Source organism: Lynx rufus, unplaced genomic scaffold (genome assembly GCF_022079265.1).
Source record: "Lynx rufus isolate CCGP_SWC_20201006 ecotype Redwood Valley unplaced genomic scaffold, mLynRuf1.p SCAF_2, whole genome shotgun sequence".
Classification (NCBI taxonomy): Eukaryota; Metazoa; Chordata; class Mammalia; order Carnivora; family Felidae; genus Lynx; species Lynx rufus.
Genome location: NW_025814834.1, coordinates 4715021 through 4739538, shown reverse-complemented (window position 1 = coordinate 4739538; position 24518 = coordinate 4715021). Strand labels below are relative to the sequence as shown.

Below are 24518 nucleotides of genomic sequence, written 5' to 3'. Positions count from 1 at the left end.
TGACCCAGGGCCCTGCCCCTCCTCGACCCCTGTCTGTTGGCCACCGGGATCGGCTCCTCTGTGCCGCGGTTGTGGCCCCCTCGCGTCCACTCCTGAGCTGCGCCTGCTCCCGCTGACCCTGGCCCGGATCATCTGCTTTTTCCAGGCACTTGTGGCCCCGCCCCGCCTCGGCCCACCCTCCGGAGACACCCAGCCTCCAGGTGGCCGCTACCCGTGCAATGAAATTTCCAGGGCCCGGGCCATGGGGCGTTGGGGCATCGACACAGGCGGGGAGAGGGTGGTGGACAGAGGCGGGAAGCGTCTACAGGAGACGGTAGACGGAGGAAAGTCACGGCCCCAGCTTGTCAGCTCTAAATCGGGGCACGGATGGCACTCTCTGTGGGACCCAGCCCCTACGAGCAGCAGGTCAGGCGGCGGATGGGAAGGACTGCTGGATTCGCGTGTACTGTGTGCACATCGTTTATTCCTCATCTGCAGTGGAATGTACGGGGCTTACCGGTGCTGATCCTGCTTTTGCGTTCTCATGACAACCCTGTGTCCTCTCAGACACTCGCCTCCCTCCCGCGGCCAGGTTCGGGCTCGTGTTTCCGGTTTTCCCCCCACCGCTCCCTAGAGCCTCCTCCTGACTCAGTGGTCCTTTGTCTCCCTGTCACTCTCCATCTCTGAGTCCTGACAGCCCAGGCAGGGGTCCCGAGTCACATTTCTGTTTCTCCGGGGATGCCACAGGGCTGGCCTGCCTGCTTGACCCAGGAAGGTGGGCGTTCAGACGGCTCCTTACCTTACCTCTGTCTGCGTGCCGGGGTGCTTGTGTTAGCCCACCGTTACACCCGTGCAGCTGACATGCTCCCTGGACACATGATCCCTCTCTTCGTTCTCTGAGTAGCGTGGCCCCAGAAAAGCAGTCTTTTGTGAAGGCACCAAGCAAGAAATTAGATCGGCATCCATTTGCTCCTTAGAAATTGGCTCCGCGGGGCAGGGGTTCCCCCCTTTTTTCTTTGATGAACCCCAGGTGCCTGGATAGAGTTGGCTCATAGAGTACTCGGTGCCCGTGAAGTGTTTGTGTCACCTGTACGGCTTCTTTAAGGGAAATACTCTCGCAGCGTAAATAGATTTCATTCCGGGTGTTAGATGCTCACCGAAAAATAGGTCCCGGACTGCTGGAAAGTCGCACAGCTGGCTTGACACAAGCATGCTTGTGGTTTTAAAACGAAGTCACAAAGTTGATCGCACTTCTCGGTTATCCTCCGGGAAGTAGTACCATCCACCTGCATGAGCACCTCTGGAAGGGAGGTCGTCAGTTCTGTATAAAACTTAATTCCACAAATACGCGCAGAAGTCCCATTTTCATCCAGTGTCTCCTCCAGGCTGTGTCCCGGTAACGAGGTTGAGCCCAAGTCCCTGCCTTCGTGAGGCTCGCGCACTCTCCAGGAGGCATTTGTCAACGAGGAGACGCGTGTGTGGGTGATGCGCTGTCACACGTGGTGAGCGCCACCTGGCACGTGAGGCGGGTGGGGCTGGATGTGAGGCAGCTGGGGGCCGTGGCCGGAATGGGGGAGCCTCTCGAGGGGCCTCTCCTTGGACTTCTAAGACCTGCGCCTTCCTAGTTCCCCTGTAATCTGACAAGCGTCAAGCTCGCTTTGGCTTCCCCATGAAGGAGGGGGTGAGGAGTTATGTGGGGTGCTCCCAAGACCCACACAGTCCCTCTGTGGCCGGTCCACTGCTGGGGCTGGGGCAGCGGCTTGACGGGAGCAGGGGTCAGCCATGACCAGACACAAACAGCAGAGAGGGGCTGTGCTTTGAAAAGGATCAGAAATCAGGTGGTGGCTGGGCGAGGGCATGGGGTCATGGAGGGTTTTGTTAGAAACGAGAGACAATACAATAATACAGCACGTTTGATGCAGCCCGGGGAGGGTAGGAGAGGCTGGGGGCCAAGACACTCCAGCGGCAAAATGGGGTGGAATCCAGCTCCCAGTTGCAGGGAGGTCCCAGGTCCATCAGGGACCGGCACAGGAAGGGGAATGCTCACTTCTGATTGCTGCTTTTGGGGGATTTTTCTTTTGTCTTCAGCAAAATGAAAAATGATGTCTCTGTGGGGGATGGAGTGAGGTGTGGGGCATTTAAGGAGAATGGAGAAGGTGTGGTACAGCCTCTTGCAGAGCAGGGAGTGGCTTTATTCAGTTTCCTCGTGCATCCAAGGGCAGGCCAGAGGTCTGGCCTCCAGTCCAGCCTGGCCCAGTTTGGGGGTCATAAAGATAGAGGAGGCCAGTGAGTGTGAGGCTGTTTCCTCCCTCCCCCCCCCCCCCCACGGGGCCTGAGGACAGGTGCTGAGCCAGGTGCAGGGTGGAAACTAGCAGTCAAGTCGGGCTAAGGGTCAGGAAAGGCAGAGGGAGGAGAGTGTCACCAGCATAACCCTCAGAGTGTGGGTCCCGGTGTAAGTGAGCTGGGAAGACAAAAATAAGACCCAGAACAGCCGGCTCGTGGTGGTGGGTCTGGGTTAGAACCATGAGGGCTGGATGGAAGGAAAGAGCTTAGCAAGGGGGAGGCTCGAGAGGCCAGGCCGCTGCAGTGGGGGTCACCTCGGAAGATCTGGACGGCATCACTCGTGAGGATGGGGTGAGCGGCTGCCGGGCAGTCCGTGAGCCAAGGGGCATAAGCCAGGGGGTCGGCGTGGCGGGTGTGAGCGGAACCGTCCAGGGAATGGTGTCTAGGAGGCCGGGGCTGGAGGAAGAGTGGCTTGCAAGCCGCACCTGTGTGTCCGGTTGAGGGGGGTGGGGGGGGGGCTACCAGTGCCGTCACCTGAGAGGTGTGTCCCCAGGGGAGAGCCAGGTCCTACCAGCTGAAGCGAGCGTCCCGAGGAGTTCGCTCGTGCAAGGGAGTTTGCACGGACAGCCCGTAACTCCCGGACGAGTCTGAGAGGGCGATGAAGAACAAAAGAGCAGTTCTGATTCCGCACTTGTCTCACCATGGCCGTTTTAGAGCAGGCGGGTTTTTGTGGCGGGAGCCGTCCTTTGTGTCCTGGCGCATTCTTCAGCGTCCCTGGCTTCTCCCTAGTCCGTGCCTGGAGCGCCTCCACCTGTCTCTGTCGAGAACCCAAAGTGTCTGCAGACGTGACCAGATGTCCCTGGGCAGGGGTTTCCGATGGAGAGCCGGTGGCTTAGTGGAAACACGGAGCCACAGGCGGATGACGCGCTGGCCTTGAAGCTTCCCCATGGAAGAGAAGGCTTGCGGTAAAGGCTGCCGCTGGTCCCTCGGGGGAGGGTGGGTGTCATGACTGGTGCGTTTCCTTCTCAAGACTGCCACTCAGCTACTTGCCCCAAGCGAGTCAGCCAGAGAATTCTCCCTGAGTTACAGATATCCCAAGATGCCCAGATAACTCGGTAATGAGATCGCCGTGTCCCTGACGATGATCTCTAGGAACAGTTTTCTGAATCTGGAATGGAGGGGCATCCCTAGAAACAGACACCTGTCGTTTTGTTCCACAGGAGGGTGAGTTATGACCAATATACCCGTGAGCGCAAGGTCATTCCCAAGTAGGATTCTAAAGTACATTGTGAGAGGGGCACCTGGGTGGCTCAGTCGGTTGAGCATCAGCGTCTTGATTTGGGCTCAGGTCATGATCTTGAGGTTCCTGGCATCGAGCCCTGCGTTGGGCTCTGCGCAGACAGCACGGAGCCTGCTCAGGATTTTCTCTCTCTCTCTCTCTCTCTCAAAATAAATAAAACATTAAAAATAAACAGATTGTTAGAGAAGTGCTTTGTATATATATAGAAAAGGGAACAGCAATTTAATTAAGCAGAATAGTTCGTTGAGGAGAAAAAACATTACATAGATTTCCCTTTGTTGTTTTAAAATCATCAAAAACATGACTAGGTTGGACGCCCACGTATTTGACAAGAGTGTTTGGTGGTTTATCAGCAAGTCCGAGGATCCGGGAGCTGGCTTCACAGGTGACCTGCCGTACCCGGGTCTCGTTCGCCGGTCTCCCCGGTGCTTCCTGGTGTGGATTACCGCCTCTGAAATTTGGGGCTCGGTTTGGACCCCTCCCTCTTTAATGTCTTCTCTGTCGCCTTGGGTGGATGTACGAAGTTGTGTGCTCGAGGCAGCCAGGAGTAAATAGGCAAGGCAGTCGTGAAGGATAATGATGTGCAGGGCCCTGCCCTACCCTGTGAGGAACCAGGATGGCCCAGCCGTCGCATTCCAGATCACATGCTGCTACCGTAGAGACATATGGGCGGAGTGTTGGAAGAGCCTAGAGAGCCCAGAAATAGAGCCACCACACACATATGGAAGCTGTTCTGTGACCATGCACAACTCGCATGTGTATTCTGAGCATCTGATCCAGAAGTGTTGGTACGTGCCTTAAAAAAGAACTGGGGCGGGGGGGGGGTGCCTGGGTGGCTCAGGTCGGTTGAGAGTCCAGCCCTTGGTTGTGATCGCGAGTGTTTGTGAGTTCGAGCCCCATGTCAGGTTCTGTGCTGCCGGTGCAGAGTCTGCTTGGGATTCTCTCGCTCTCTGCCCTTCCCCAACACGCTCGCTCTCTCTCTCGCTCTCTCGCTCTCTCTCTCAAGTAAACAAATAAATAAACTTTAAAAGAAAAAGAGAATGGGAGGGACCTGGGGCAGCCGCTCCACGCTCAGTATCATATGGGGGAAACGGGCGTCTAACTGCCCTAGGGAACAGGCGTGCCACTTAGATGCAGGTAACTGACAGACGTCCACGTGCAGAAAGCCCATCTTCGGGGTCAGTGGTTCAGGGATGAGAAATGTTAGTTTGGGAGAGAGCGTCACAGCAGTGGGGGTGACATGTGGGTTGGGACGCACAGTTGGGAATGAAAATGGTGCTCTGAATTGAGTGGGTGCCCAAGGGCCAGAGTAAAATAGTACAAGGGCAGTTGTCATTGCCTGTTTTCCTCATCCACCTCCAGGATGGATAGTGGGGACGGTCATCGTGACAACTGTTCTCCTATTGTGGGGACAGTCATTGTGACAACTATGCTCCCGTGCCTGACACAGGGTAGACCCTTAACCCTTAATGGTCAGAGAGTGAATGAAGACTTTTGAAATCTGGGCGGAAAATGGGTGAAATGGACAGAAATTAAATCATGATAAGGTGTGAGTGTGGAGTAACATCCTAAGTGGGTTGGACCAGCTTTAGGAGGCTTAGGACCAGCTGACGCTCTTGTCCCAACACCCCTTGGCAGCACCAGGCGGACTCTGAACTCTCTGAAATTGTGTGCAACGTGTTAATTAGAATAGCCTTTTTCTCTGGGATATTTACAGTTTTCATCTGCTATCCAGTGGGCTCTAGTATTTTTAAAATATGTAGAATTGCTGCTTTTAGAAGATGAATATTGTAGAAAAAAGTCTGGGAAAAGAAGACAGAATGCCCGAAGAAAAGAGACACATCAGCTGCTCCGTCCAGGCCAGGGGGGGCAAGGACGGGACCAAGGGCAACTGTGGCTTAAATGGAGAGCAGGGGCGAGCTCGAAAGGCCATACCAAAAAGAAATGGTGACTTTGTGAATAAAGACTCCTCTTCTAGCCCCAGCCTTCTCAGGCCTGTGTCCCTCACCCAAAACAGGGACAGAAGCAGCCAAGAGGGGACTCAGGCCTGCTTGCTACTCCTTGGGCAAAGTTACCCAGTGAGGTTTACCAGATGTCTGGCCTGGGAGGGCAAGTAGAGGGAAGTCAGTTTTGGGGGAGGGCAGATCCCTGAGACATCCAGTTGTCACTCTTCCTGAGACTCCTTAAAATGGTTCGTTGCCAGTGTTTCAGTGGACCCTGTTGACCAGTCTCCGGGGTCTCGTGCCATCAGATGTTCCCAGGTTACCCTGCGGGAACTTTGGGGTGGCCCAGCCTCCGTGCAGCCCTGCTCCTTTTCATGATACTTTACCACCTTCTAATGTATCTGGGGAGGGACTCTTTTTCTGTCTTTCTCAGTGATGGATCCCAAGCTTCTACAAACACGGCCCACAGTCGGTGTGCAGAACGTACTAGTTGAACAAATTAAGTACTTTGCAGCAAACTTTCCGTCTTTTGAGCTACCGAGATGCTGAATCATGAATCCTTCAGGCTTTGCGGGTGTTTGGTTGTGTTTCTCCATCACTTTTTCAAAGCACTTTCTCCTTCTGGTTGAATTACATGTTCATTCCCTGAACAAAGAGAACTACTCTGCTGTTCTCTCTGATAAAGAGGAAAATGGACATAAGAAATTGAGTTTCCCCTGTAGTGAATTATCACATCTGGGCACTGGTTTTAAAATTGTATAAATAGCTTCAGTGGATCAAGAATCGGCGGGTCCGCCGTGGTGGGAGAGTGAGGTGGCGTGCCATTTCTCGATAATAATAAACGGGTGTTGCAGTCGTGTTAACGTTGAGGGTGGAAGTTACGAGAATCGGGAATCCCTCCGTCCTGTGTGCACGCACAGAACCAGACCCCCCCACGAGGACGCCTTCTATGCATTCTTGTACATCTCTAAGTTACTTTTAATGAATGTATCGGTGTAATTATGGGAAGAGAAAAATAAACTAATGAAACGCATGAACTCCCCACTTTCCTTTTCCAGAACACCAGTCGGGCAAAGTAGAGAACTTTAAGTTCTCCACAGCCTACAGATGATCCAGAAATAAAGGCCTTGTTTTTGAATGGCAGGCGGTGCATGAGAGCAGGTGGCCCCGTGACGTTTGAATACTGGATGCTCTGGGCCTCCAACCCAGTGATCTCACATTAACGTAGTACCTGTGGGGCCTGATATGATATTGGAGGAACATTGCTTTCATATTTTTGCAAAGCCTGCCTCTTTTCGAGTGTTAACTTTTGCGTTCTTTTGCCTTTTCCGGTCTGATGGCAGACACGGGGCTGGGCGACTCCGTGTGCTCCAGCCCAAGTATCTCCAGCACCACCAGCCCCAAGCTCGACCCGCCCCCCTCCCCTCACGCCAACAGAAAGAAGCACCGAAGGAAGAAAAGTACCAGCAACTTCAAGGCCGATGGTCTCTCCGGCACTGCTGAAGGTAAGGCTTCCCGGGGACTTCAGGGTGAGAGTCTGCATTTCGGAAAATTAATTTTTCTTTTTCAAACTGGCGAAGTCGCATACCCTTAGAACCACAGATGCACAGCAGCGCAGGTCACCGCGTGTGCCCTCTTTGTACAGGATGGCACTAGTGGGGCCCTTGGAAGCTTCTCGTCGCTGACTGATTCTCGAGATTTTTCAACCAAATCAGTTGTCTTACCTCCTGGCAGTCCTCTGGTGTGAGGCAACTCTGGTCTCCCTGTCACACGCCTGGCCAGGTTCTCCGTCTTGCCCTCCCTCCACACCCTGGGGCGAGCACGTCCACTCCCAACTGGGAGGTGCGCCATGTTGTATTATTCCAATAAAGGTTGTTGCCTCTCCTACTCTAGGAGTCTTTTCTGATACTGGCTGGTCTCAATCCTTACGAGACAGCTACCTCAGTTCCGGCTTTTGGCCACCTGTTGTGAATACACGCTCCTTCTGTGAGTGTCTATCCACTCTTTTTGTTTTGTGGCCTCTATTAATACTCCAGCTGTCACGGTTTATCACGGTTTGGCTTGATTCTCCTTTCGCTTACGTCAAGTCCTTCATTTTTATTCTCGGTGATGGCCAGATGTGACCTTTCTGAAGTGGCTCCTTCAGATGGATTTACATGTTGTTATTCCAGGGATACAAAGTGGTGATACACACACACACACATACATCCCATTATGAGAGGCGAAATGAATGAAGTTGTAAAAAAAAAAAAAAAACAAGCTGAAGAAATACTTCAAAGGAAAATTAAAATTTCATAGCATTCTTGTTGACCACGAATTGTTACTTGTGGCACCGTCCGCAGTGAAGGGGTCTGTTTTCAACAAGGATTCCACACACACACCAGAAATACTTTTATAACTTCTACTCTTGTTCTTTCCCCATTTCTGCCGTGCTTTTTCTGAATCCTCTGCCCGTTGGTCCGGAAGTACAGTTTGCAGCATTCGAGAAAGTGGCTTATTCCTTCCTAATAGCCAGCGAGGAGCCTATAAGCCCACAATGCATCCACTAGTAAGGAAGGAACAGAGTTTATGGTGCACGCGCAGAGTTTGATGTTTACGCGATTCTGGGAGCTGAGTGGCGGTGTGGTTTCTTGCATAATGAGGGGTCAGACGTTCAGAGTGGCCAGTAGCTTGCTCTCATGGCGGCCAAGTGGGGAAGAGCCTGAAAGCCCTTCTTTACATTTCTTACCGTTTTGCCTCCCATAGGCTCCCTGCTAATAAGTTCAGCCAATAAAGACCGACATTTTCCTGTTATGACAAATGAGGATGATTCTGTTCTATCAGCAGTGGTGAAAAATAACGATTGTGGATCACAGCACCCACCCAGACGTTACTGACCTTCCCACTGGAAGAGAATCGGCCCCAGATGCTGAGCCTTGCTGAGACTCTTTCAAACAGCCCTTTAGCAAAGGCCACCCCCCCCCCCCCCCCGGCCATAGCCAGGGGCGTGTGGACACGCCCCACCCTAACAGGAGGCTTAGAGCAAAACCAGGAAGAAGCCTGGCCTCTCATGAGGGTGGGTGACGTGTGCCACACATACCCAAGGGCAGAGTAAGATTTGCTTTAGGGAAAGGCTTCCTGTCCGGGTCACAGATAAACACCTTATTGGGTGTGTCATGTTTCAGACTGATGACTTTTTTCCAGGAGCGACACTTGGTAGACACTGATTGTCAGGTCGACGTATAATGTACATTATCCATACGTCACACTTTCCAAGTATCCCACCTACCCACCTGACAGAGTGAAAGCCATGCGAATAAGATACAGCCGTAAAGTGAATTAGTAGTTTCATGTGTGATTGGACTCCTGCTTAAAACCAGTGTCCCAGTCAGCCAGTGGGGAATCGAAGGAAGTTTGAGAAGTGTCCATGAGCTTGTTGGACACCTAAGAAGCTTCCAGCCCATTTCGTGCGTTACCGGGATCGTACCCTGTGCTCTGAGCAATAGCGTGTAATAAGGCTGAGACAGATCCTCGATCCAAAAACAACCACGGACCCTTTCATCAAAAGGCGTTACTGCTGAGGTGATGACACAGACAGAAAGACAGACTTCCAGGCACCACAGAAACACCCAAATTAGAAGTCACAATGGTGTCGAGAGGATAGATGATGAGTAATGGTTGACGTGTGTTCACAAATTCAACACCAACGATCAGAAGGGAAACTGTGCCCCTCACTTCCTAGTTAAGAGATTATTGTACCTGTAACGCCAATGGCCGTGACATCTTTTCAGTAGAAAATAAGGCAACAGGTTCTCTATAGAAAGAAAACGTATCATTTTTCCCTAGGAAAGGTTACGCACAAAACAGTAAATGAGTCATTTTTGTGAGACACGCTATATTGCGTTATTTCTAAGGTACACTTTTTCCCCACGTTGTAACGTCTCTGAAGTCATAATGCAACCTGCAATTGAGGTCATTTTAGATTCAATGATACACAATATTTTTTTAACAGTCTTGACAAACTAGTAGCTCCTTTAGGTAAATAGTGTAAACCGTCTAACTGAACCATCTGTTTTTGAAGTTAAAGCTAGCTGTACTTGTTTGCTTTTTAGAGGATAGTGTTTAATTTTAATTATATCTCTATAGGGGTGGTGTGGAACCCCAGGGGCCAATGGGGGGGGGGCCAGTTATCAGGGCCCAGAGGGAGAGCTGTCTGGAGAACGCCTCCGGTCGGGAACAACGACCCTCAGGAGAGGGACGTATGCAGCCTGTGGGGAGGGACCCGAGAGGATCACCCTAACCTCATTCCTCTCCCTGATTTCTCTGATCCCCTTCCTCCCCGCTTTGACTAAACCCAACCGGAAACCAAAGAGCACCAGTCACATAGGTCCAGGTTCAAGGCAGAGACAGAAAAGGCAGAGACGAGGCAACGGAAGCCAGGGACTCATGCCTCTTACGTGCCTCTTAGCAATCCCTGGGGAAGTCCGTGCCACTGACTTGCAGGAATGTAGGAGACCAGCAGCCTCTCGCGCAGGGGTGTGCACTGCCCAGCACCGTCTCCCGAGGGCCTGACCGAAGCCCGGCCAACGGGGCGGTCGGAGCTTCCTAAACGCACTTTGGTATCATTTCCCAGCCGGGTGCAGGAAGGAGCCCGCCACACAGCCTTCCTAGACTCCCAGCCAAGCACAAATATTCTGGTGCCAGATGTTCCTCAACTCGGTGGCGTGTGTGTTCCCAAAGTATGAGCTAAAAGTGCGTATCATCAGTATTTATGTTGCCTCAAAAGCCAGAAACCCTGTGTCCACACGGGGGCTCTCGGTCTACCTGATAGAAATAAGGACCTCCCTTCTAGCCAGGTTTTTGCAGCATCAGCTTTCGTGGTTAGTTATCCTAGTTCTCTTATGCTGAAGAACAGCGATTAAACTCCACACTCAGTGGCAGATGATGGTGTACCCAGGGCGCCTGGGGGGCTCAGTCGGTTGAGCGTCCGACTTTGGCTCAGGTCATGATCTCACAGCTCGTGGGTTCGAGCCCCGTGTCGGGCTCTGTGCTGACTGGCTCAGAGCCTGGAGCCTGCTTTGGATTCTTTGTCTCCCTCTCTCTCTATCTGCCCCTCCTCTCCTCCTTCTGTCTCTCTCTCTTTCTCTCTGTCAAAAATAAATTTTTTAAAAAAAGGTGCTGTAACCTGTCAAACAGTCATTTACATATATTTATAACTTAAAATGAATGGGGTGAAATCTAGTAAGTTATAGGAGCAGATACTCTGATCTTCAGAAGTATAAACATAAAACAATTCCTTATCTTTACGTATATTTGGAGTTCCAAATCGCAACTCGATTGTGTATGTATATGCATGATGTATATGATGAGCCCTAGAGCAGATGTTTGGATGATCAAGCCAGTCACTGGGCTCATGTATAACTATTCGTGTCATTTAAAGAGTCAAAAATTAAAAGCGATCGAGCCCCTTCCTTGTGGCGTGGAGGAAATGTGAGGTACAAGCCAGGGCAGTGCGCTCTTTGTGAGAGTGACACCATATGTCACATAAAGCAGAGTACTCCAGGAGAGTGATGGATGCCTGGTTGCTCCCAGTGCTGATAGCTGAGGTTGCTAACTTTGGGCGGGCATAGGACACCTTCTCACTGAGATTAACTTTGAGAAGAGGGAGCCTCTTAGAAGCCAACATCCTCTAACCACCATAAAAGAGGGGCAGGTGGTTACTACGTTTTTTTTTTTTAAAATTCACGTATCCCATCTCTACCCGTACTCCTATTTAATAGACCGTTGGGAACATTGGATATTAAAGTATTGGTGATCTTGATTTTAAATTGGATTTGATTTGCTCAGAATTAATTACATTTCGGAAAGCGTTGTATGTTCAGATCCGGGCTCCGTACGCTACGATGGTTATAGACCGATGAAGGTCAATTCAGATGTGGGCAGGGAGCCCGGGCGTGGGGACAGCCCATGTCACGGAGGGAACCTTTGAAGTGAGTGGGAGAAGAGCTGCAACAAAGGACGGTGGCAGGAGAGACACGAACTATGTTCACATAATGGAAGGGACCCTGGCTGGCCCAGGAGTAGATTTCTTTGGGGCCGCTGGGCAGAAGCTTCAAGAAGCTGGATTTTGGTTCGGATATTAAAAGGGAAACTTTGTGAGAGTCAGGGCTACCCTGAGAGGTGGGGGCACCGTCCCCCGCAGTGGGCACCGCACTGGCTGCGGTGGATTCCGGCTCTAGAAGGACGCCCTGGGCTCGACAGAACCAAGCTGGAGGGCACGTGCCCAGAAACCCCTGGGCAGCGGGAACCACGCAGACCGTTAACGACTTGCCGTCTTTTGGCACCGTCTTTGAATGGCGATCCTGCCTTGGCCACTTCGTACCCGGGGTCCACTGGGGACTCACCATCTCTGAAACGGAACCGTGGACCCCGCAGTCTCGTTCTCTGGTGCCAGTTCTGGTGGTTCTCGTTAGTTTTGCAACATGGATACAAGTTTGCGTCAAGTGCTAATTTCCCTGTTTCCCCAGTGAAAAGGTGGAAGGAGAGAGAGGTTAAGTGGCTTTCTTGTCCAGGGTCAGGTTGCTGGTAGGTGACAGAACTGTCTCTTGATTCTCTGCCTCAGACTCTTTCCACCAGGCAAAAAGCAGGTCTTTGAGGTATGTGGAGCGGCTTTTGAATCTAGGAGTGGGGCAGACAGAGTCGCTTCCTCGACATTTCTTAGATTCCACGTAAAGATCCTTTCATATGGATCATGACATCCAGAAGTTGCGTAGCAGAGACCTTCCTTTAAAAACTCAGAGCCAGTCTGGATTTGCCCAATCTTAGTATACAGGAGGGTATGCAGAAATCCCGACGGGTGTCTTTCCCCCTTGGGTTCGCCGCCCTCTGTTCTGAAAGTCTCAGAAGAGAATTTATTTTATCCCTTGGTTGTTCATTCTGGGTCTTTATAGAACCATTGTGTGGTTGATCCTGGATGGATACTGAAATATTATCTTGTGGAGGAAAAGTCACAAGGGCCTCTCTCCGTTTAGGATAATTAAAAAAAAAAAAAAGAAAAGCCGTCACAGCTGCATTCGCTGAGCAATCGGAGGCGAGGCCCGAGCCTGTGTACAAATCTCATTAACTGTAAGTTGCAAAGGTCGGGCCACACAGAGTTTTCCTTCCCTCTCTCACAGAAGAACCTGACGTGGTGAGTCATCTTATTCTTCATCAAATACCAAGCAGCCAGCAGCAAGGAAGCACTATGTGTTGGGCTCCATGAGACCCGCGAGAAGTGAAACTCCGTTCCTCCCTCCCCTCTCTCTCTCCCTCCAGTCCTTTAGAGCCTTAACTTGGAGATCACATTACACAAGAGACCGGCTACCTTTTAAACCCATCTTTAAAGAAGCCTGGGTAGGGGCACCCGGGCGGCTCAGTCGATTAAGCAACTGACTCTTGATTTTGGCTCAGGCCATGATCCAGTGGTTTGTGACTTCAATCCCTGCATCAGGCTCTGCACTGACAGCTGATAATAGCGTGGAGCCTGCTTGAGACTCTCTCTCTGCCTCTCTCTGCCCCTCCCCTGCTCAGCCTCTCTCCCTGCCTCTCTCTCAAAATAAATAAAATTTTTTTTTTTAATTTTTTTTTTTCAACGTTTATTTATTTTTGGGACAGAGAGAGACAGAGCATGAACGGGGGAGGGGCAGAGAGAGAGGGAGACACAGAATCGGAAACGGGCTCCAGGCTCTGAGCCATCAGCCCAGAGCCCGACGCGGGGCTCGAACTCATGGAGCGCGAGATCGTGACCTGGCTGAAGTCGGACGCTTAACCGACTGCGCCACCCAGGCGCCCCAATTTTTTTTTAATTAAAAAGAAAAAAAGAGGCCTGGGTCGTTCTGAAGCAGTACAAAATAGCGAAGTTAGGAAAAGGTAATGTGCTGTAGAGCTTAATTTTACATTCTGCAGATTGAGTACCCGTGATTCTTTCATCTAATAAAGTGCTGCAGAAAGCATCACCTTTTCATCAAATATCCTCTGTTCACAACAACTTAAAGCCCCACCGGTGATGATCGGATTTGGCACAAAACGGACTTTGGCCTTCACTGAGCTACTCCTAAGAGGACGGGTGTGGCCGTACCGGACCAGTTACCTTTTACCTCAGGAAAAAAATTGTTTTTCTTCAGTAGCTGAGGTTTTGGAAGGCACTTTGGAGAGAAAATAAAGAACTGTGCACGAGCCTTGTCCAGGCTTCTTCCTGGATACTTAGAATTACCAGAAAGCAGTACCCAGGTGCGTGAAAGCTCTCTTAGCCTGTGACCAGCAGGCTGCGTTGACTGTCCCACAGTTTGGGGCATCGCTGGGCCATTGGGGGCGCCTGGCACCTCGTGACTGGGGGGCAGTCTGTTCCTTTTGTCACAGAAGTGTCTCGTCCCCATGACGTCCTCACTCTTCCTCTCTCCTTGGCCACAGCCAGCCACTCCTTGTCACCTGCGATGGCACACACGGCCAGCATGGGGTCAGGGCCGAGGAAGTGGTTCATGCCTTGCTTCCTGTCCGCAGGGTTTTCTCATTTAATTTCGTGTTGTCTCGAGGTCACTGGAGGGGGAGGGAAGGGAGGTTTATGAAAGCCATGCAGGCATTACTGTCACACGTCACCTTGGGTTTGCGCCTGTTAACCTTCAGGAACATTCCCGCAGCCCCCCTCATGTCTGCTCCTTGTTTTAATTGTGGCCGCCACCTTGCGTAAAAGGAGAAGGCATGAGAAGCCCCCATAAATGCCAGCGATTTTTCTGTAACAATAAGGACTTCCTGATGGAACTTTCTCATTACTTAAACTGGTTTAGTGCCTCCGAGTCGTTGAGTTGAGCAGTTGATCAGAGTGAATGTGGAAAAGCCAAGCATTCAAACTTCTTCCGGGAAGACACTCCTAAAATACAGTAACTCGGACAAGGCAGCCAGGGTGGCTGTGTTTCTTCGCCCTCGAGCCGGAAGTTAGAGGAGACGCCACCTACTCGGAGGGACTTGTTACTCCCCACAAACCGGATTGTTTTACCAAAGAGAGTTCTCAGGTTGTAACCCCGGCTCCCACGAGAACAGACTTGCTGGAACGGAGTCGCTGTGGGCTTACTCTGGACATTGACATTATAGATGGGGCACAGTGGACTCAAAAGCCATCCTGCAGGGTACAGACCTCCCAACACACACGAGCTGGAGGCACACACGGGTCCTTTGTGGAAGCCGGCGGGTCGGAAATAAACAAAGATGAGTCGACCACAGCAGGAAGAGCCAGAACAGAGGATCCCCATCACGATGCGCTGACAACAAGAGAAGGATTTTTGATCATGTTTTTTTTTTTCAAGTACACACAAACTAAAGAGTGAGATTCAGTTCCTGGAAGTGCATTGATCCCCTGCTGCACGGCCAGAGCTATGCCTGGTGCTGATGTAAAAGTGAGTGGGGTGGCCCCTGCCTTCAGGATGCCCACTGTCAGGTGCAGGTGGAGCGTGCACGTCCGGAAACCAGCCGTGGCCCCCGAGCAGCCCATCCAGGAGCCCAAGGCACCCGGCGCCTTGGGGCCCCCAAGGGAGGCTCGGCGGCAGAGGTGAGCCGTTCATCCGCCTCCGGCCGCGTAGAGAACCATCTGCTGCTCCGGAAAAGGAGGGGGAATACGAATAGCGGATATGTGATAAATCTTGTTATGAGGCACTTTGGGGGTCCAGGCGTCCCAAGGAGACTCCTCGTGGGACAGGACGGCTGGACCTCCTCTGTCTCCTGCCACCCACGAGCACGGGCTCCCCTGTGAGAAGCACGAACTCCTTTCAAGGTCCCTGTCCTAAAATACAGGCGCGTGACTGACCTCAGTGCCTCTTTTTTTCCCCAAACGTAGGGGTGCTGGCGTGCAGTGGGGTTCAGCCGGCGGGAGTCGCCCACGGCCTCCAGCATCCATCAGTAGATCGGGAGACAGCGTGTTTCCTTCTGGGCGCCCTGGGGTTGGAATGCTGCCGAGATTTGGGACGCCGGGTCACGTGACCTTTCGGTGGGTGTCAGGATAACCCCTCGAAGTCCTTTGCTTAATGTTCTCAGGACGTTAGAGCTGTCGGGGCCTTCGGTTGTCACTTAGGTCTGCGACAGAACTGAGACCACGGTGTGATGCACTGTGCTTCCTGAGCTGGGCAGAGTCAGCACTGCTCAGCCCGGGTGATCCTTCTTGGTTTTCCGGGCACTCTTTACGCTTTCGCTCTGCCGCGTGTATCTTGCCACAAAGAGCACGGGCTGCCAACTGAAACTGATGTTCAGAAGAAAGCGGTGATGATGTGTGTGCAACTCCCGTGTCTCGGCCTCGTGGGGGCCGCAGACGTCGGTGCGTTCCGCATTAGATGCTTACACCCAGGGGACTTGGGGACGTGGTGGCACCTGTGAGGTCTCTGTGTCGGAGGTTGGAGCGCAGTTCACGGCGTCTTCCCTCCCGGAGCTGGCAACGATGGAAACCATGTGTCGAGAGGACTTCATTCCTGAGGATGTAAAACAAAACAGAATAAAGGTGGCAATTAAACCTAAAACTTAGTCTACGTAAAGACAAGTTGGGGGGTGCCTGGGTGGTTCAGTCGTTTAAGCCTCCGGCCTCAGCTTGGATCGTGATCTCCTGGTTCGTGAGTTTGAGCCCCGCGTCGGGCTCTGTGCTGACAGCTCAGAGCCTGGAGCTGCTTCGGACCCTGTGTCTCCCTCTCTGCCCCTCCCCTGCTCACACTCTGTCTCCTTCTCTCTCTCTCTCTCTCTCTCAAAAATAAATAAACACTTAAAAAAATTTTTTTAAAGGCAACTTAGTAAACGGGAAGTATAAATAAAATGCGCATACACCTTGTATCTTAGTCCACGGGGGCCGCCAGGACAAGATAACACAGACTGGCGGCTTGGGGGGTAGGACTCATTTCTCTCCATGCTGGAGGCTGCAATCCGGGAGCGGAATGGGGCCCCTCTAGTTCCTGGGGAGGACCTGATTCCCGGCTTCTTGCCGTGTCTTCGTGGCCTTTCCTCCTTGTGGCTCGGGCTTCCTCTTCATAGGAGGCCACTCACTGCATCCCGAAGGCCCCGCACTCTCCACATTAACCCTCGTCACCTCCCCAAGCCTCCGTCTCCGGAAGCATAGCCTTCAGAAGAATTTTGGAAGGGCACAGACATTCAGCCTGTACAGCCTTGTGACCTTCTGTTCCTTGTGACTGACTGTGGGTTGACTGTGCCCCGTCATGCCATTTAAAGAAGGTGTTTCGGGGACTCGGTGAGTCAGGTTGGAAACGGGTCTGCCGTCCCCGGGGCCTCGGACCCTTGTCAGGACACGTCATTAATCTGGAAGGAAGGAAGCCAGCGTTGATTCACCGTCTGCTCTTCAACACGTGTTACGTCATCGCGGCCTTCAAACGCCCCGGTGGTGTTGGCGGGCGGGACGGGTGCCTCCATTTTCACGGGTGAAGGAAAAGGTTCAGTGAAGTAATTGCCCAGGATCTGAAGGTGACAGGAATCCGGGGTCTGCCTCGGGCCTCTAGGACGTGTGCCGGGGGCCTGTGCTGTCCATCTGTCCCCAGCACCCCTGCTGTGGCGCAAGCTTCTCGGCACACTTGTTTCTTCCCTCTCGTGTGTGCATGCCTGCACGCTCTGGTGCATTCACGTGCAATTTGGGTGTCACTGCTTCAGCTACTCTGCAGGATTAGAGGACAGGCTGTCTCCCGGCGGTGACGAGGGGGCATCGCTCTGGAAACTTTTTTTGCAACTTCGGTAGGGACGTGTAACTGCGATGCCATGAACCTGCGTTTTTATGTTCGTCCTGAGGACGGCCCCCTTTTTGGAGGGGGGACAGGGCAGTGAGGCGGTTTGAAGATGGGAGGGAGGAGGGAAGCTCGTGGATGAAGCCCCCCCCCCCACCGTCTGCTTGAACCCCGCGTTGCCGATTTATGTATTAATCAAATGTCTGCCTCGCGGGCTCCCCGGGTCTGACCGCGCGCTCCTGCGTTACCGGAATGTGCCGGGGAGGCTCCGGAGCTGGTGTGGTTTGAGGCCAGCTCTGTTTGTTTCGTAATCTGTGCTAATGCGTTACCTCCTGCTTTCAACTCCACCCCCTTCGCGTGTCAGCTGCGCCGTGGGCGCCAGGCTCTGAGCTCGGGGTGTCCTCGCCAATGAAAGAAGTAGGCACCGCGAGCCCTTCGGCAGGCATGGCCGTCCACACACACACACACACACACACACACACAACTTATCAAGGGCTCCTTTTGTACTCGGGACATGGAGAAAATTGGCTATTTGTCTGTGGGGTAATGGGCTTTGCGGCAATATGAAAATCTCGCAAATGGTTAAATTCAATGACATTATACCAGAGTTCATGAAAAGTGACAAACTGCACACAGCTTAATTCTATTTAATTTTTTTTTAAGGGGGGAAAAAAGCAAAGGGAGAATGTTTTAGTTTTTCTTAAGCTGATTTCTCTCTGCTTTTCCTTTAAAAGTGCCTTTCTAGTTGCCACACAGTGATGTGATCATTATCTGCCACCTCGTCGCCTTGCTGCCTCTGCGTGCAGTAAAATACAAAAAAAGAGAGAGAGAGAGAGAGAGAGAGACCAGGGGAGCTTGTGAAGTATGACTTCCTATCCCAAGACTCATTGCCTACGATTCGTAGCGGTTGACAGTAATGATCTTATTACAGTACTCTGGACCTTGAAGAGATTTCATGAGGAGAGAGAAAAGGACAAGCCTCCATGTAATCAAGTGGTGCTGAATATTCCACGCGTTTTTGATCACACACTGATTGGGCACAGTTTTAGCCCATCTTCTAGTCAATTATGCATGGCCCCTGTGCTCCCGGATAGTCAGAAACATTGATGGTGTTGTCTGGGCTTTGGCAGGCAGCCAGGGGTTTGAAGTGCCTTGCACACCATCATCCCAGGATAAGTGCTTTTTAGTTGGAATTGATTACCTTTCTTTGGGTTTTGCTTAATAGCAAAACTGCATTTGGAGAGGGCTTCAGGTGAAAAATGGACATATTAGCCATTTAGAGCATCTGAACTCCCCGTCAATCTCTGGGCTTCCCTTGTTTCCGTCTAATTTCTGTTTAATGATACAACGTTTGATAATATTTAAGATATTCTGTGTCGTCTGCCTCCAGGCACACATGTTGAGCATGGAAGACAGGTTCAATGACACGGCCAGCGTGTCCGGGCTCCCGGGCTGGTCCAGGTGAAGCTCCGGGCTTCTAGGGGATGGGTCTCCGTCTTGGCCGGAAAGCACTAATTACCCAGAGATATTTTCACGGGCAGGGAAATAAGGTAGCAGACGCAGCCTACAGTTGACCGGCCGGTCGCAAGTAATTGTGGGGCGCGCATCGACACAGCTGGGCCCGGCGTGCTCGCTGCCTGGTGCCCAGGAGGGCTGTTAGCACATAGTTCATGCTGTCGTTTCCCTCCCGTTACTGATCTCGAAGCCAAGTGATATGTGAAAAGATGGGATTTCTCCTACCAGAATGATCACTGAATGTTGTCCATTGTGACGCCAACGCAATTAAGTGAATGGTAATATGCATAAGAGAAAACGGTCATAAACTAAACCGGGATTTTTGCTTCCTCGTGTTACACTCTCAATTCAGGTTCTTGGTGGATAGATAGGCTCAGAATCATCGGATAGGGAAACTTCAAAGTTCTTTTTAACACGTGTGCAAGACTGAGAAATTGGACGTGGAAAAGCCAGGGGGTCGGTGTGGGATGCTTCTAGAAATCTATCTTGAATCCACCAAAGGCTCTGTGTTCAGTGGCCTCTGGTCCTTGAGGTGACTGACACCGGAGATGGGAACCATACCGTTTCGCCACTGGGTACCTCAGTAACCTGACTTGACTCTTCTTAATTGAGTAAATAGGTAGCTTTGTTCTTTTACTTGGTTTTCATTTAGAGCTTTCTTGCTTTCTGCAGGTGGGAATAATTTTCCTCTTCAGTGGCTCTCTGCAGAAGCCATGATTCACTGTAGGCAAGGTTACTAAACAGCCATAGGAGAACTTAACAGAATCCCTAACTTCATGTTTTCTGAGCACACAAGCGCGCGTGCGTGCACACACACAAACACACACACACACACAGAGGGCTTTTTCCTTTCTCAATATCATGAAAATAAAGTATTTTCTATCAGTGTAGATTTTAGTGATGATTCTTTAAAAGACAAAATCACGAACAAAATCAAAGTTGACCATCTTTTAGCAGCAATAATTGCAGCCTTGCAATAATTGCTTCCTTGCAATGTGTGGGTGATTAAACCCGGTCTGTAGCCTCTCAACCCCCCATGGGAACCTCTGGGTTCACATCCTCCACATCCGTGGCTCTCTAGGACTTATCCTAAGGAATAAATTCATATTAAATAAAAGGTCTTGTAATAGGCTGTCAGAAGGATATTCCTTAATTTAATCATTTCATATTCAAGCCATTAAAGACTATTGTCATTTTACCCATGGCTGTGTTTCAACAGGTTGACAAAATGTATTTTTACAACTGGAAAATACCAAATCCACAATTAGCAAATAATGCAAGTTTTAAAGGCCATAATTTTAGCTGGCATACAGTGTGATCTCTTTTCGGCCTCGTAAGTTTACCTGAACAGGTGAATCTAGTACTTACATTTAAAGAGAAAGAGTCAGGAGCGCCTGGGTGGCTTGTTTGGTTGAGCGTCCGACTTCGGCTCAGGTCATGATCTCACGGTCCGTGGGTTCGAGCCCCGCATCAGGCTTTGTGCTGACAGCTCAGAGCCTGGAGCCTGTTTCAGATTCTGTGTCTCCCTCTCTCTGCCCCTCCCCTGTTCATGCTCTGTTTCTGTCTCAAAAATAAATAATAAAACGTAAAATAAATAAATAAATAAATAGAGTCAATAAATGTATACAGTTTCACCAGTGAATGCAGACTATGTCTTGTAATTAACATGTAATTTACCTTGAACAGGCCAATCAATTGATGTAAACAATTTAGAATCATCTACTTTCTTGAATCCTCCTCCCCCACCCCCAGATGTTGATTCTTCTCACTGTTGGGAGATCAGTCTCTTGAAGGTAGGAGACAAGAAGGAGGGAGGGATTCACCTGCCTGTAGTAACCTTGACCCTGTGCCTGGATTGTCAGGAGCCACCACTGTGGTTGGTGGTTTGGGGCCGTCTTCTTGAACAACTCATAACAACGAATGTAACCCGTATTGTCACTGGCTCTCGGGGCATGCTAAAGACAGGTATTGGCAAATTTCCCCCCAGTTCTGCCAGCCGGGGAGAAACGGACATAGCCATGGTTTGGCCATTTTGCTTTGAGCAGCAAAATGGGGGGGGGGGGAACACCCCACCATGAGTACTCATGGAAAGGAAACAAAGCCAGCCCTCGGCCACTGTCTCCTCGAAAGGAGCACCTCCAACCCTCACATGGTTCCAAAATGGCAGTGAAGGGGGCCATTGGTCTTCTTGCCTTTGGAACACTTGAAGATGAATATGTTGCTGGTGTCAATAACTCATTCCCTCATCCCCTTTGTTTTCAAGCTTATTTTATTTATTTTGAGAGCACAAGTGGGGGAGGGGCAGAGAGAGATGGAGAGAGAGAATCCCAAGCAGGCACCACCTCTCTATCAACGCAGAGCCTGACACAGGGCTTGAACCCATGAACCATGAAATCGTGGCCTGAGCCAAATTCAAGAGTTAGACACTTAACCAGCTAAGCCACCCAGATGCCCCAATAACTCATTACCTTCAATTTCTGATCACAGCTTCTCAGCTTAGTTGACCCACGGAGGACTCTGTCCCAAGTTCCTTTGCTTGAAGAATTCTAAGACCAGATTTGAGAGCCATTAATGTATAGGCCAAATCTAGTTCCTGGCCTAACTTTGTTTCCAAACCCCAGAGTGTTTCAAATTGTCCGCACTGTCGACAAGTACCTTATGTGAGTGTGATGGAACATCCCGTAAGCGCTCAAGGTCTGCGTAAAGGCACTCACCGCTGCGGGGCTGTTTGCAGGTGGTCTCCATGGAAAGGATGGGAGAGGAAGCCTGTGTCAGGGGAAACTTGGGGCTCCCGGGAGGCTGGGGCTGCATGGGGGTGGGACCTAGGGCCCGGCAGGGAAAGCTGGAGCCTCAGCGGAGATGTTGGGGAAGGACCAGGGCCGGGAGGGCGTCCGTCCCAGCAGGGCTGCGTCGCGGGTGAACGACCGGTGGTCACGTCTGTCGCCTTTCCCGTGCCTCCATTCTTCCCTTCTAGCTCTTCTCTCCATTGTCCCTCATTCTGGCGTCTCCTCTCCTGTTTCTTTCTTTTTCCATCTTCCTCCATCCGGGATTTTCTTGCTGTTTTCTCTCTGTTCCCATCCACCCCTTAATCTACTTCTTTTTCTCCCTTGCTTTCTTACTCTCTTTCCTTATGTTTTGCTACTTTTTGAACATTGTTTTTTTTTTAATTTACATCCAAATTAGCATCTAGCGCAACGATGATTTCAAGAGTAGATTCCTTAGTGCCCCTTACCCATTTAGCCCATCCCCCTTCCCACAACCCCTCCAGTAACCCTCAGTTCATTCTCCATATTTATGAGTCTCTTCTGTTTTGTCCCTCTCCCTGTTTTTATATTATTTATGTTTCCCTTCCCTTATTATGTTCATTTGTCTTGTCTCTTAAAGTCTTCGTATGAGTGAAGTCATATGGTATTTGTCTTTTTCTGACTAATTTTGCGTAGCATAATACCCTCCAGTTCCATCCACTTAGTTGCAAATGGCAAGATCTCATTCATTTTGATTGCCGAATAATACCCCGTTGTATATACTTTTTATTGTGAGAAAATATATAACAGGAAGTTTGTCACATTTGAGGTTACAACTCCCTAACATCGGTTACATTCACGGTGTCGTCCAGCCATCACCACTGGTGATTTCCAGAACTTTATCATGGCCCCAAAAACCTGCATAGCCAAGCCCCGTCCCCCAGCCCCAGGGAATGTCTACCTACTTCCTGGCTCTGCGGATCTGCCCGAAGTAGATGTGTTCTGTCAACAGGTGTCTGTCCTTCGTGACTGGCTGCTTTTACCCAGCATGTTTCCAAGGCTCATCCAGGCTCTAGGAGGTGGCAGGGCTTGACTCCTTTTTAAGGCTGAGGAATGTTCCGCTGTGTGGACAGACTACGTCTTGCTTACCTGTTCAACTGTTGAGGGACACTTGAACCGTTTCCACATTCGCCTGTCGTATAGCATCGCACTAAACATCGGCAGAAAATATCAGTCCCTCTTGTCAGTTTTCTTGCAGCAGACATGTAAGAGCACATTTAACTTTTCGAAGAGTAGCTGGATTCCGTCTCTTCTTACATTTTGCTGTCTGCTTTCCTTTTCTTCCTCATCTGTAACATGGATTTGAAGGCTCTCCCACAATTGAGTGCATCAACTTTTGTTTCTCTTAATTACAAAGATATATATGACTTTGACGTGTTTTAAAATCTTTTCTATTTTACTTTTTTTAAGATTTTTTTGGATGTTGGTTTATTTTTGAGAGAGACCGAGCACGAGTGGGGGAGGGGCAGAGAGGCGGCGGCGGGGGGGACAGAGGATCCGAAGCGGGCTCTGCACTGACAGCACAGAGCCTGACGCGGAACCCACGAACCATGAGATCGTGACCTGAGCCAAAGTCAGACACTTAATCAGCTGATCCATCCAGATGCCCCCCTATTTTCCTTTTTTTAAAAAGCCCTAAATACTTTTAGTTAAAAGCTCCTTTCGTTGGTACGTGAGTGTTGATTGACCCCACGCCTGCCTCACAGCTCGGTCACACCCTGCGGGAGATACTCCGCATCTCCCTGAGACCACAGCCTCCTCCCGACCAGTCCGGACTCCTGGAGCCGCAGGGCATCGTCCCCAGAGAGCGCGCTCCTGTGTCCGCGCTCCTGTCGCACCTGTCCCTTGGTGTGGATGCAGGCATTGCTTCACCGTGAGAACTCATTTGCAGAGGCCAGCTTTTTCCCTTCTCTGCCTTGAGCCTTAAACACAAGAGATTATTATTCCTCACCTCTGCGGATTCCACTTTGGCCAAGACGAGCTTTTACGCTTCTCTTCCGAATTAGTGACTTCACGGCTATCCGCCTGTGTTTGCCCACCGATCTCGCTGTGGCCGACGTCTCCGTGCTGGGTAGGGTGTCCCTGTGATCACCTGCCCCGTCCTCCTCAGAAGACTCCCCAGCACATGATTTCTGTGTGCTTTCTGCCTGGTGCCAGTCACTTAGTTTTCAAGATGACTTTGGGCTGGACGGTGGCGACCTCCTGGGTCCTGTGCGTCTCTGCCTATAGGTCGTTACAAAGTTCAGCGTGGGTCTTCCTAAGCCATGTGTCGGGTTGCCGTGAGCTCCGTGTTTGCGTGTTCCTCTCTGCAGTCGTAGGGTTTTTTATCCTTCTGTCCTTCAGAGTTTGCGTCCCCTGAGGCCTCCTCTCCTCTATCTTTCAAAGAAAACTGTGGGATTATTGTCATTATTAGTAAAAGTGACTGCGAGATGGAGACAATAGCAGGCCTGTACACCGGGTTATTCCAGCACCCTCCTTTCGGTCCTTGGATTGTAAGAATCTTCACTTCACATTCATAGCGAACGCTTACTACCCGTTCGCTACCGAGAGGACGCTGTTCTGTGCTGCTTCCGAGAACCAGAGATCGTCCCTCCGGGACCCTGCAGCCCACAGGCACGTGGCCCTTCCGGGACTTTGTAAAGTCACAGGGGCCTGGATAAATCCAGATCCCTGAAACCGCATCTCAGCTGGTGCGGTGGGTCGGAGACAGCAATGCTGATGGTGACGTCAGGTCCGCAGCTACACCATGACGCATCGAGGGACCTGTGGGCCATCGGAGAGGACACACTGAGCTAAAGGAGCACGACTTGCAGGGCAGAGGCCCGAGGGTGCGTCCTGGGCCGGTGGTGGTGGTGACAAGGAGAGCCCTGTGTGACCGTGAGGGCATGAGCCGTGCAAGACTGTCTGGGCCACGGGAGGAGATGTGAGAGACACGGAAACAGAATCAGGAGAGTTGAGGCTGTGCCAGCCTCCAGGG

The 24518-nt window shown here is 51.1% G+C and overlaps 1 protein-coding gene across 2 annotated transcripts in view; it reads left to right on the top strand.

Annotated features, from left to right (window-relative positions):
* Nucleotides 1-24518, top strand: part of AGAP1 (ArfGAP with GTPase domain, ankyrin repeat and PH domain 1) — a 549698-nt gene that overhangs the window by 411338 nt on the left and 113842 nt on the right. For both annotated transcript variants that reach the window (XM_047085687.1, XM_047085686.1), the window contains one exon: nt 6849-7010. In XM_047085687.1, the coding sequence (XP_046941643.1) occupies nt 6849-7010 (162 nt within the window). The remainder of the gene's footprint in view (nt 1-6848; nt 7011-24518) is intronic.